The sequence below is a fragment of the Ictalurus punctatus genome, chromosome 3 (assembly GCF_001660625.3).
Source record: "Ictalurus punctatus breed USDA103 chromosome 3, Coco_2.0, whole genome shotgun sequence".
Taxonomy (NCBI): Eukaryota; Metazoa; Chordata; class Actinopteri; order Siluriformes; family Ictaluridae; genus Ictalurus; species Ictalurus punctatus.
The window spans coordinates 5,072,846-5,086,353 of record NC_030418.2 but is presented as its reverse complement, the minus strand read 5'-3'; the positions used below and the strand labels follow the sequence as shown (position 1 = coordinate 5,086,353).

Here is a 13,508-nt window from a genome sequence, read left to right as displayed (position 1 = left end):
ATTTTAAGGACGGTCTGCAGGGCAGATACTCAAAGCCCCTCGTATTATGCTGACCACTCACTTCCGAGTTGTGCGCAGGTTGGCACGGATGAGTGGTATTGCTTTTAATGTATTGATCCCCCACCACCACTCCACGATGGCCCGGCTCTATCAAAGTTCGCTTACCATTGAGATTTTGCCCGCAGTCTGTGCTCTTTAATTAAAACTGGGCCATGGAGATTCTGTCAGTCGGTACTTATCTGCAGTGTACCACTGATATCGGGAGCGGTCATGCTAGTGCTGATAGGTGCTCCACACTCATCATGTGACCTGGGACTACATACTGTTCATAGGCGTTGTCCTTTTCACACTTCCTTTTAGAGAGCTGGGCCAAAATGGGTCTCAGCATTAATGTACAGAGGAAAATTATTATTATGATGAGTCACGAGCTTAGCTTTATGGTACAGTATTTTTATGGGAAATGTAATGAAAGGTGCCCGGGGATAAATCGGTCAATCCAAACCACATGAATTATACCTAGGTGCAGTGCAGGTGCATTTTACTACGCAGTGCTGTGAAGAAGGCTTACTTTACTTTATTGATATGACTCATTAACTCACTCGAACAGTCATGGAGTCGCTTAAGGCAAACATTCAGTCGTGCATTCATCAGAAACTCACCTGTTGAGAGCAAGGACACATTTTGAGGACACACACCTCAGACAATAGTCTGTTTCTAAAAGTCTCTAAAATGTATCCCTTCACTGTCAAAAATCAATCCATCCATCCATTTTCTGCACCGCTTGTCCTACACAAGGTGACGGGGAGCCCGGAGCCTATCCCCGGACATGCAACGGCAAACGTGTTAACCACTAAGCACTAACCCACCCTGTAAAATACGAATATGAAATATATTTATCCCATGGTGCTGTCGTGTCCTCGAATCTGATTGGTCAGAAGCTGTTTTCTAAAAATCCCCTCAGCTGGGATTCGAATCCCAGGTTCATATCAATGTGTTCCTTCGCATACGTTATCGTTTCTATAGAAACGGCGCATTCACACGGACATCGCATGGCAGACGCTTCACGTAATCTTAAGCCCAATGATATAAAGTTTGCGAACATTTAGTGTCCAGTGACCGCGTTTTGGACTTAGTTTTTGGGGGCGAAAAAATCATAACCCTTGATTTACACTAGAGAACTAGAAAGTTTTTCACATAAAGAGGAAATGATTTCAATTTGTCATTGTCATTCAAGCCGCGTATTTAAAAAAAACGTAGGACTAATGATGAACGTAAACATGCAATTCATTATTCATTGGACTGGCAGAAAAGCTGCTCCATAATTCATCATCTTTGCCTAGCAGAATTGCATTGATCTCTTCAGTTTTGGCCCTTCAGCATTGTCCTCCTTTTCTCTCCAAACCGCTCACGCTTGGCTTTTCCGCTTTACCGTCTTTAGCCTGACCTATTATATCAATCATCTGCTGCAGAATAAAGAGCACCTTGAAGAAGAGGAGGAATAAATATCACAGTGAGGAGTGAGGAAATGAGGGCTTCAGTGTGTGGGGGGGTGGGGGGATGTGAGCGGGAGTTTATACGAGTTAAGGGCGTGTCTTTGTGTTCTTATTCACCGCTGTGTATCTCCGCTCTCCACCTGTACTAACGATTAATGAATAAATGAATCAAAGGCATCGTCCTGCACTTTCACTCACCTGATCGTGATCCTCTGACCACGTTTAAGAGACAGGTACGTGACAGCGGGACGGGCGTATTAGCCAGACCTCCAGGGGTAGTGTGACTCGCGTTGTGCTGGGATCTCGGGTGCAAATCTGTACAACATGATCACGTCAGTCTGACTTCATCGATATTATATTCAACGATTAAATTAAATCTAGGCTATATTACGAAAATAAAAGAATGTTTGCCGTCCTAATCCTAACTATTACAGTGCATGCGAAGTACAGAGGCTAAGAATGCATAAGAAAAGAAAGATTAACAATTCATTTATTTGAAAGCATAGGAAAATGAAAATGGGCTCTTATTGCACCGTATTAATCAAAGTTTAATTAAAACGCTGATTACTGCAGAGAGCTGTAGGTGGTGTGCCGATGGGGATATGTGTAACTTCAATTCATTAACATCTTGTCTTTCTCTTCATCTGTCTCTCTTTCTGTCTCTTAGACCTAGGTCTGGATCAGTTTGTGGTGAAGCGCTATGATGGAAAGGTAAGCTGTGTGTGTGTGTGTGTGTGTGTGTGTGTGTGTGTGTGTGTGTGTGCGGGCGAGTGGGTGGAAGCTGAGAGGTTACCTAGATATTGTTCTACCCAGCAGGATGTTGCCGGAGAACGTGTGTTTCCAGAGCCGCTTCTCATAAAGCCATTATTCTCTCTCTTCAGAAGGACCGAAGCCTTGGATCCCTCCTGACGTTAATCTTGCTTTCTCTCTGCTTTGGTCGTCAAGTCACAGAAAATAGTTGTTGTTGTTTGTGTGTATAACTACTTAACCAAATTCTATGGCCTTTGTAAGAAAGCAAACCAACTGAAGATAGAAGAAGTGTTTACTCTCTGTCTCTCTCTGTCTCTGTCTCTCTCTCTGTCTCTCTATCTCTATCTCACTATCTCTGTCTCTCTATCTCTGTCTCTGTCTCTCTATCTCTGTCTCTCTATCTCTGTCTTTCTCTCTGTCACTCTCTCTCTGTCTCACTATCTCTATCTCACTATCTGTCTCTCTGTCTCTCTATCTCTGTCTCTCTGTCTTTCACACACTCTCTCTCTCTCTATCTCTGTCTCTCTCTCTGTGTCTCCCTCTCTCTGTCTCTCTCACTCTCTCTCTCTGTCTGTCTCTCTGTGTCTCTCTCTCTGTGTGACTTTCTCTGTCTCCCTCTCTCTGTCTCTCTCACTCTCTCTCTCTGTCTGTGTCTCTGTGTCTCTCTCTCTGTGTGACTTTCTCTGTCTCTCTCTCTCTGTCTCCCTGCCTCTGTCTCTCTCTCACACTCTGTGTCTCTCTCTCTCTCTCTCTCTCCCTCCCTCCCTCTCTCTCTGTTTTATTTGTAACAGCTAAAGCACTGTTGCTGATCTGTGGCAGTGTTGAGCTGGACACATCGGTTTTTAGAGTAGGGTCAAAGGTCAGTTCTCTACACCATGCTGTTGTCCGAATCTTAATCTATTTGCTTCTTGTATAACGTGTATATTAATGGATAACTTATAGCGATGAGACACAACCTCTCTTTTTTTTTTTTTTGCCTCTAAATTATTCAAAAACTACTTTTTATAGTTACGGTTGAACATTTTGGAATTGGTTCCTCATAATAGCTAATGTGAACACTGAGCTGTGAGCGAAAGCACTTTTAGTTTTCACCTGGTCTCCGAACGTCCTCAAGCTCACACAATGAAGAGTAACACGAGGCTTAGCCTTGCTGGTCTCCTCTCTACAGCCATTAGCGGCGTTATCCGTAGGAGGCATGGAGTGCAGTAACAAGTGCAAACAGAGTGGCTCTTTATGAACTGAACCTTGGACGACGCGCTCGTGTTTGGCCCGAGCCCGGGCATGTCTCAGCCACCCACACCCTGATTAGCCCACTCGAGAGATATGATAAAAGAAGAAAAAAACCATAAATCAGAACTGTTAAAGCTTAATTCTGTCTCGGAGGAAGCTTGCACAACATTTTCCTGCTCTTTAGTAAACGTGTAGCGTTCGCGTGATGAAAACAGACCGGATCATATTTTAATGAATGCTTGTTTTTTTTTATTTAGTTGTGCAGTCAGCCTTCACATCTATTCAAACTGATCTCACTCTCTCCTCCCTTCTTACTCTTTCATTCACAAATCTTCCCTTCACAGCGCATTTCTACAGCACATCACCCACTTTCTCTCTTTCTTTGTCTCTCTCTCTCTCTCTCTCTTTCTTTCTCTCAATCTCTCTCTCTATTTCTCTCTTTCTCTCCCTCTATTCCTCTCTCTCTATTGCTCTCTCACTCGATTTCTTTCTCTCTCACGCTCTCTAATTCGTTCTCTCACTCCCTCTCTGTTTCTTGCTTTCACTCCCTCTATTTCTTGCTCTCACTCTCTCTCTATTTCTCTTTCTCTATTTCTGTCTATTTCTCTCTCTATTTTTTTCTCTCTCTCTCTCTATTTCTCTCTCTCACTCTCTGTATTTCTCTCTCTTTCTCTCTATATATATTTATCTCTCTCTCTCTCTCTCTCTCTCTCTCCTTCCCAGTTCGTATTTGGCAATTGGCTCGAGCTGCGGAGATGGCGTTTGTTGTCATCTTTATTTTCATTCGTCTGTGTGTCTCATTAGGTTTATCCAGTACCCAGCCTTTTGGCTCTTTCTCCATTCAATCCCCCTTTCTCCTGTCTCTGGTTTTGTGTAACCCATCTTATCCCAGTATAACAGGACACTGTAATGGGAAAGCCAGACTGTAGGGAATTTGTAGCAGTGTAATGAGCCGTGCTTTATGGACGCGTAACAGTTTTGTCCTAACCCTTTTATATTTTTCCTTAACAGTATTTTACAGCTTTGCAGGTGCTGCGCTCGGCTGCCTGTTAACACCGAATTACAGCATTTGTTCAGGTGCATGTTCGGTGTGTGGGGTGCTCACGGGGGAAAATTGCTTTTTGCTGTCTCCACTATGTAACTGTACTGACTCCTCTCTCTCCCTCTATCTCTCTCTCTCTCTTTCTTATTTTTTGTATTTATTTTATCTCTTTTTTAAGCAAAATTCCTGTCGGCTTCTCAGTGTTTTATCCAATATTCTCTACAGTTATGCCCTATGCTAACATCGTAACCTCGCGTATACTTTAATTGTCTTGTTGTGCTGGATATATCTTGTGCTCTTGCAGCTGTCTCGCACCTTGTGCTCCACTCATGTAACCAATAAAACCTTCCATTCTCTCTCCTCCCTGTCTCTCCATCCTTTCTTCCCTCCATTTCACAAATCCACCCTCCATCCTTCCACTCTTTCCCATGCATCACATATGCCCGTCCCTCTGAGTAGGACTTCTGGCAGGTATGGGGACGATACAGCACTGCATGAGCGTGCGCACGAGTGTGTGTGCGTGCGTGTGTGTGTGCGTGCTTGTGTGTGTATATGCAATTGAGAGCACTAAAAAATATAACAAGAAAACTCTTCCTTCTGCCTCTCTCTCTCTCTCTCTCTCTCTCTCATTATCTGTTCAGAGTTGTCAGAGCTTCAACAGATGCTGGTCTCTCTTTTCCCGAGCAAGCCTTTCAACCTAAAGCATAGTCCTCAATTACACCGCACAGGAGTGCAGCCAAGCAATGCATTACAGCCATATAAATTTCATTAATAATCAGTTTTGGTTTGGGGAATATAGCGTGGTGGCAAGCAGAAAGTGAGAATTCTGGCTTCAGCAGAAATGAGGAGGGAATAATTACTGACAGCGCATCTTTCCCCTAATGGTGTGTTAGTGAAACCCACTGACACAGACAGGTAGATGGGACTCGACTTTCCATAACAGACGCTTATGTGGAGATGGAGAGGTGAAACATGGTGTGGTCAGAATCCCACAGTGTCAGTGCTGGAGTTTTTATAACTGCCATCGTTTATCCGGTTCATTCTTCTTCTTCTTCTTATTATTATCAATATTATTATTATTATTTCATTATACGTTGTTTAAAGGGGCAGTTTCATTTCGTGAGACTTCTCTAAATTGTAATTGCAATGGGGGGAAAAAATTTACAAGGCTTCCTCTTCTGCAAACCAAGCCAACTCTCTCTCTCTGTTAAATATGTTAGAAAATGTAAACGGAAGCCTGAAACAAAGAAAGCGACCAGTTTAACTGGGTTCTCTTTTGAAATGATTGGTTTAGAAAGACTTTTATAGGTCACAAGCTGCTGTGTGTTGTCATCGCTGCGGCTTTCAGTTAAAAACAGTCCTCAGTAGCGGATTCTGCTTTTAGGCGTAGGACACGTACTCGAGCACACAAAACTAAACAGACAGCATAAAAGGAAAGGGCAGCAGTTCTAAGATCTGTACAGGTGTTCCATTGAACACACACACACACACACACACAGACACACACACCTGAAACACAGCTGATGCTTGCATAACCAAGCTTTCTGTGGTGGAACAATGCAGCTGACCATTGCTTCTGAATTACTAACCATGCATACATGTACACATCCTGTGTGTATGTAAGGTTGTGTGTGTGTATATATAATATATAAGATTTAGCAGATTCTGCAAGGGGTATGTAAATCTTGGGGCACAATTGTATATATGTGTGTGTGTATATAGATAGATAGAGAGATGGATGAATGGATTGGCAGATCTGTTCAGGTTTTCTAAACATTAAATGCGAGTAGGCTTCCCTCAGGCCGGAGAAATCCTGTACCTGATCTCGGACAACTCTGAATTGTTTTCTTTCTTTCTCTCTACCTCTCTCTCTCTCTCTCTCTCTCTGAACCAGAGGTCTTTGCCTGTGTCGCTGTATCATCTTTCTCTCTCTCTCTTTGTGTGTGCATGCCCTGCTGAATGTCTGCAGGACGGCCACTGCAAGCTGGGAGTGGGTAGTAGAGTTGCCTGTTGCGCCCCCTGTCTGCACTCTGTGGCACCACAGTTTGCCCCGACCTCGGGAAGCTCAGTGTTTCCTCTGATGTGTGGAAAAGAAACGTATGAGATCACATTCTTGGCATGCTCTGGAAGTGTAGTTTTGGGTTTTGGTGAAAAGGGAATGCGCTACACTCTGCATCATCCTTGTGGTCGTAGGGCACTGTGATGTCACATCCTCTGCCTAGTGTCAGGTGACCTAGGTAGACAGGCGGGGTGGGGGAGGTGTAGTGTTGAGTGATGAGCCTGTGGCATGCTAATAGAGCTGCTGCCAGTGGAAAATGGTGTGATGGCTTGTGGCTGAATTGTTGACCTTATTTTGAGTTTTCATTCTCAGCAGGAGGCTGACAATTGGGGGTGTCATACACACACACACACACACGCACACACACACACACACACACACACACACATGTACTCTCCTCTCAATCTGTAAGTTGATGGTAATTGATGTATATGACAACCTAATATCTTGAAAACTATTGAACACCTGCTCTGAGATTTCTTCAGATGCAAACACACACACACACACACACACACACACACACACACACACACACACACACACACACACACACTAAGGATCTACAGAAACACCATTTGCAATTCATTTGTTCCCAAATGGTATTAAGATGAAGGATGAAATGAGTTTTTTGTGAAAGCGAGGTGTGTGTGTGTGAGAGAGAGACCGTGATAATAAAACAGGACCTTTTCTAAAGCCCGTGATGAATGATGTGAGATATTGATTGGTGTTTGAGACTGTGCATGGCTTATATACCTTCTCAGGGCGGCTCCTATTTCGTTCTGTCTTGGGGTTTGTTTTTTTTTGGGGGGGGGGATTCATTTTTTATTTTTTTTGCTTTCGTTCATGCTTTGTTGCTAGCTTTCTCGTTTATTCGATTTGTTTTTATGGATATAGACTTGTCATAAAACAACTTTGTAGAAATGCATTTCCAGTAAGGGTGACCGAGGAAAAATCCCTGTAAGAAAGAAGCTTGAGAAGATCCAGGACTCAAATGGGAATGCACCTTCCACTGGCCATCAATTTCTCTTTTTTTTTTCCCTCTCTCTCTCTTTTATCCTTCACATTTTCATCAGCTCTAGTTCCTTAACCCATAGTAAGTACACTGGCCATTTCTTCTTTGACACACAATTACAGCGTTCAGGGAGAGAAGCCACATCACACATGTTGATGGTTGCACATATCAGGTCTTCTCGATGGATTGATTTAATCACACTTGCGCACAAGACTGTCTTTTCTCTGTTCCGAATCTGTCCATCAGTAGTACTAATAAAGTGAACCCTCGCAGCACTGCTAGTGAATCAACAGGAAACGCTCCACAGTTCACAAACACAGTTCACATCATACTCGGTAAGCAAAGGGCCAGTGCTTAGCCTAAGGGCTTCTCCTTAAGTCTAGCAATATCAACTTCCCAAAGAGCAGGAAGCCCTGAAGCAAGGCCAATCAAAAAGAGAAAGAAATGAGAGAGAAGCAGGACTGCCCTACGTTCCAGTGCACACTGCTCCTCCGCTGTGCTTCATTCTTAGCACTCCACTTTCTTTACCAGAGCTCAGCTTCAGAGCTTGCAGCGTTTCACAACAGACGCCCTGCTATTGACAGGCTTTATTGTACCATTCACAACTCCTTTTAGGCAACCAGCTAACAATTAGTTAAATGGTTACGTGATGTGAGAGTTACCTTACTCGCAGTGTAAAAATAATAACAACTGTGGAGCATTTAACAAGAGAACATCTAAAGTGCCGATACACAGCATACAATATCCTGTCATAGACGATGATTGTCAACAGGTCAACACAGATTTTTTGTATTTATTGCTTATAGCTATTTATTGAGTGTGTAGCTTCTTCCAATAATCTTCGACCTGTTCTTATTTTACTGGCAGTTGTGAAAAATGTGCCACAAGTCATTGTTACTCTACAAAAAAGTATGAAGTCTTTTAGATCGAGCTGCCATGCTGCCATCTTATTTTATAGACTCCATACTGTCTCGGCTGTGTCTCAGTGCTGTCTTCGTACTGTCTCGGCTGTGTCTCAGTGCTGTAATCGTACTGTCTCGGCTGTGTCTCAGTGCTGTAATCGTACTGTCTCGGTTGTGTCTCAGTGCTGTAATCGTACTGTCTCGGCTGTGTCTCAGTGCTGTCTTCGTACTGTCTCGGTTGTGTCTCAGTGCTGTCTTCGTACTGTCTCGGCTGTGTCTCAGTGCTGTCTTCGTACTGTCTCGGCTGTGTCTCAGTGCTGTCTTCGTACTGTCTCGGCTGTGTCTCAGTGCTGTCTTCGTACTGTCTCGGCTGTGTCTCATCATTGTCTTCATACTGTCTCAGTGCTGTCTTCATACTGTCTCAGTGTTGTTGTCATATTGTCTCAGTGCTGTCTTCATACTGTCTCAGCTGTGTCTCGGTGCTGCCTTCATACTTTCTTGTTGCTGTCTCAACGCAGTCTCAGTACTCCGTACGTCATCTCCGCTGTGCCTCAGTTCCGACTACAGTCGCTGTGTTGTGTTTCAGCTCGGAAGCTCCAGGCCATGTGGTGCTGAACAGACCAGCAGCCATTAGACATTTCTCATTCTCTCCCTTCTCTTGCTTTTCCCTTTCTCTGTGAGCAGAGACTGTTTGTGATGGAGTCGGATCACCTCACAGGCTTTGAACACTTTCTGTATTGCAGTTGTGTGTGTGTATGTGTGTGGGTGTTGGTTTGCAAGCTTTGCTCCTCTTTTGTGTTAATATGTAGCCTGCTGAGTGTTGTTTGTGTGCGTTCCTGGCTGGGAAAGGTGCTGCATGTTCTCTGAGGATCTCTGAAGGTGACAGCAGGGGCATGTGGTGCTTAGAGCACGCGTGCGCGCACACACACACACACACACACACACACACACACAATCTAATCAGTTGCTCTTGCTGCAATAGCTAATACCCAGACTTCCCTGTCTGCAATAAAAATAACTTGCGCTCTTTTTTCAACACAAAACACAGACTCACACAAACACCCATCTTCAGCCTTGCACTTAGACTTAATTATTCCAGCATTACTCCCCTGAGCGGGGGAGTCGTGTTCTTCATAAGTGTTTTGGGGTAAATCTCACCGCACTATATTTATAGCACAGTGACGTTAGCGTAAGTGTGTGTAGGCTCTGGAAAAATAAAGGTGTAGAGCAGAATTAATATTTGTGAAATAGGTTCACGCTGTCTAACGATGTCATCGTCCTTACAGGCTCGGTGACGCTGACTCAGATTATGTTAAAGGAAACCACGATGAAACGCAGTATCCTGGTAATGATTCCGGTGTTAATTTGTTAGTCGATGCTGTATTTCTGTGTTCCTGTGACAAGGCAGAGGTTGTCTGCCACTCTGCTGTCACAAGGGGAGAGGCTCGGCTAGGCTAGGCTAGTTAGCGGTCTCCGAGACGACGACGACGGAATTAGCTTTGGAAGCTGACCTGTTTGAGCAAAGTGTACAGATGAGGAGGTGAGAGAGCTGGACAGACTAAAGGATTAAAGCGCTGCTGCATCGCTCTCTAAGAAAGAGTGAAATTTCACTGAATTTGACATTGTGGGTAATGTAGGGAAACCCTTAACCGAAATGAAAGGGGACCCAACATGTTAATGGAAAAAAGCTGGGTTTTTCCGTTAAGTGGGCAAATTTTCCATGGAATTCCACTGTTCGTCTGTTCGAACGGTAAACCTGCCAAATACTTTAAATCCATCTGTTATGACTGTAATTGACAGTCCATCAACATTGCTGTCCGTTCTGAAAGGCTGATGAACCAGTTTCCTGTAAACTCTCAAATAATGCTTACAGTGCACCAGCACGGCATTATAACGAGTGTTCAGCACAACAAGCGCTCTCTTTTTCCTCCGAAGTGTAAAACGGAGGTCGGCTATTGCTTATGAGGACGATTTGAATAATGCAGCTGTGTAGTCTGTAAAGCTGAACAAAGTTTTTTGTCGAGTATGTTTATTTTTTTCCGCTGAGTAGACTACAGGATAAATAGCATTATATATATATCACACACACACACACACATGCATATACACTACCGGTTAAAAGTTTAGACACACTCATTCTTTATTTATTTATTTTCTTCCCACATTTTAGAATAATACTAAAGTTATCAAAACTCTGGAATAACCCAAATGGAACTATGGAAAGTATGTTGTGATAAAAACGACCTAATTCATTTCATATTTAGCATCTTCAAAGTAGACGCCCTTTTCGCCTAGAATTTTCCAGAAATGTATTCTTGGCGTTTTCTCAACCGAGTTCTTAAGGAATTTCCCTGAGATGTCTTTTAAACCGTATTAAAAGAGTTCACACCTACGCTGGACACTTATTGGCTGTTTTTCGGAATATTTCGCTCCAAGTTATCTGTTTAAAAAAAAGATTTTTTTGTAAATAAAATGTTCGTTTTCTAATGAAAGATATGAATATGTTGGCATGATTATATTTCAAACATTTAATCACACACCTTCAGATCAAAAGGTTTCTAAGATCATGAGAAACATTTCAGTTGAGTGTCCACAAACTTTTGACCGGTTGTGTGTATGTATATATCTCAGGATACTGCAGATTGTTTATTTTATTTAAAAGGTTTTTTTCTTTTACAGAATTGTGTTATGACTGTTAAAATAAAAAAAAATATATATATTTTTTAAAAAACTACCGTTGTTATAAATGTTTATATTTGTACACCAAGCGGATGCTGGATATATTTTTTATTATTATTTAATGTCTTTATCTGTCCTAGTTAAATAACTGATTTAAATTAGAATAGAATCAGGTAAAAATCATCACCCAAGCCTGTAGTGTGTGTGTGTGTGTGTGTGTGAGAGTGAGTGAGTGATGTAGTCGTCCATGATGAAGTCAGTAATGGTGAGGTGGTTGTTTTTTTTTTAACTCCTTCTCTCTCCCTCCTTGACACTCTGATGGGATCTCCAGCAGACGGAGGTAACACACAGACTAAACTCTGGCATGATGTGTGTGTGTGTGAGTGAGAGATAGAGCTAGCGAGACAGATACACTACTGTGTGTGTGTGTGTGTGTGTGTGTGTGTAAGTTGTTATTCAGTCACCGTGTGAGAAAATGAATGCAGGACAGACCACTTCTCACTGTGTCTGTGTGACTTGTGTAGTCTTTTGTTTAAGTGTGTGTGTGTGTGTGTGTGTATAATACTGTGGTAGTGTTTCACATTAGACTGTTGTACACTGATTTATGTGCCACTGTGGTGGTAATAATGATGATGATGACAATGATGATGATGATGATGATGATAATAATATGTTCTCTTCATGTTCCCTCTTCCCTCTGCCATGTCTGCCTGAATGAGTATGCTGCACTTGCATGTTCCGTGGATGTTGTGTACTGTGTGTGTTTATTAGCATGCTAGCGTGTTGTGTGTCTGTCGTTCTAATGCCCGTAGAGCTCATACTGCAGCAAATTGTTCTGCATTGTACCCAAAATGCAGATGTGCAGCTAACACTCCATCTATCCATCTTTCTCTCTCGGGACCAACAGAAGATTTCTCAAGAGCGGGAGAAGTTTGCCGATGAAGACAGCATCTTCTATACACTCGGGGAGTGCGGCCTCATTTCCTTCTCTGACTACATATTCCTCACCACCGTTCTCTCCAGTGAGTGTGTGTGTGTGTGTGTTTTTGTTCAATCCCTTTAAACCATCTGGGATTTGCTCGTTCTGAAGATGTTGCTAAGGAAACATGACCAAGGAGTATTATGTTGTAAAAAAAAAACATCTGCTTCTCATAGAACATTTATATAGAATTCCCTCTAGATGTGACATACAGTTGAGGTCATAAGTTTAAATACGCCTTTCAGAATCCACAAAATGTTCATAATTTAATAAATAAAAATAAGACGGATCATAAAAATCCCATGTTTTTTAATTTAGCTCTGGCCTGAATAAGCTAGTTCACATAACAGATGTTTACATATAATCCACAAGACACAATAATACCTGAATTTACACCTGGTTTACACCTGGTGGTTACCTGGATGATCCACGACTGTTTGTATGTTTTGTGAGAGTTGTTCATGAGTCCCTTGTTTGTCCTGAGCAGTTAAACTGCCCACTGTTCTTCAGAAAAAATCCTCCAGGTCCTGCGTATGTGACCTCTTTCCAACACGGGCTCTATGATGTTGAGATCCGTCTTTTCACACTGAGGACAACTGAGGGACTCGTACACAACTATTACATAAGGTGCAAATGTTCACTGATGCTCAAGAAGGCAACACCATACATTAACAGCCTGGGGGGTGTAAACTTTTGAACAGGATGATCCGTGTAAATTATTAGTTTGTCTTCTGGGAAACATGTACATGTCTTATGTAGCTACTGAAGCGCAGTACTAAATGGGGAAAAAAACAACAACAGATCTTTAAACAAAATAACAATGTCCACCGATCATCCTGTGCAAAAGTTTACACCCCCCTTCCCAGTTCGTGTTGCCTTGTTGAGCATCAGTGAATGTTTGCACCTTTTGTAATGGTTGTGTACGAGTCCCTCAGCTGTCCTCAGTGTGGAAAGATCTACAGGATCTCAACATCACCAGTTCGCTAAGATTCTGTCAAGTTTTTTTTTTTTTTTTAGATTCGGCAGGGGAGCGGAGTATCTCACACGTTGTGGCTGTAAATCAAAAATGTCAACACAGTGGACTTTAAAAATGTTGCATTAGACTTTGGGATGCTGAATAATTAGTGTGCGTAGTGAGCAATACGGCTGACAGGTGGAAATTGGAAATAGAAGGCCAAGAGTGTATGTGTGTGTGTGTGTGTGTGTGATTTCAATGACAGATGTATTGCATTAATTGTTGTGTTGCACTCCAACAGCTGGAATCGCTAGTAATGATCCAAGTAATGATCTGAAATTAATTTCAGTCTGTTCCTTGACTGTGCACGCTAAACTGCTAACACGGCCCACAAAAGAAAAAAAACC

At 42.5% G+C, this 13,508-nt stretch overlaps 1 protein-coding gene and 1 long non-coding RNA gene across 2 annotated transcripts in view; one reads left to right on the top strand and one right to left on the bottom strand.

The window, feature by feature from the left end:
• micu1 (mitochondrial calcium uptake 1) overlaps window positions 1-13,508 on the top strand; it is a 39,640-nt gene that overhangs the window by 15,972 nt on the left and 10,160 nt on the right. Inside the window, exons 5-6 of the mRNA XM_017463446.2 lie at window positions 2,161-2,204; window positions 12,075-12,189. Of these exons, the coding sequence (XP_017318935.1) occupies window positions 2,161-2,204; window positions 12,075-12,189 (159 nt within the window). The remainder of the gene's footprint in view (window positions 1-2,160; window positions 2,205-12,074; window positions 12,190-13,508) is intronic.
• On the bottom strand, window positions 995-3,453 carry LOC128632707 (uncharacterized). The gene is made up of 3 exons (XR_008396257.1): window positions 3,336-3,453; window positions 2,287-2,424; window positions 995-1,808 (listed from the first exon to the last, which is right to left on the bottom strand). It is a non-coding gene; the product is annotated as an uncharacterized LOC128632707 (long non-coding RNA).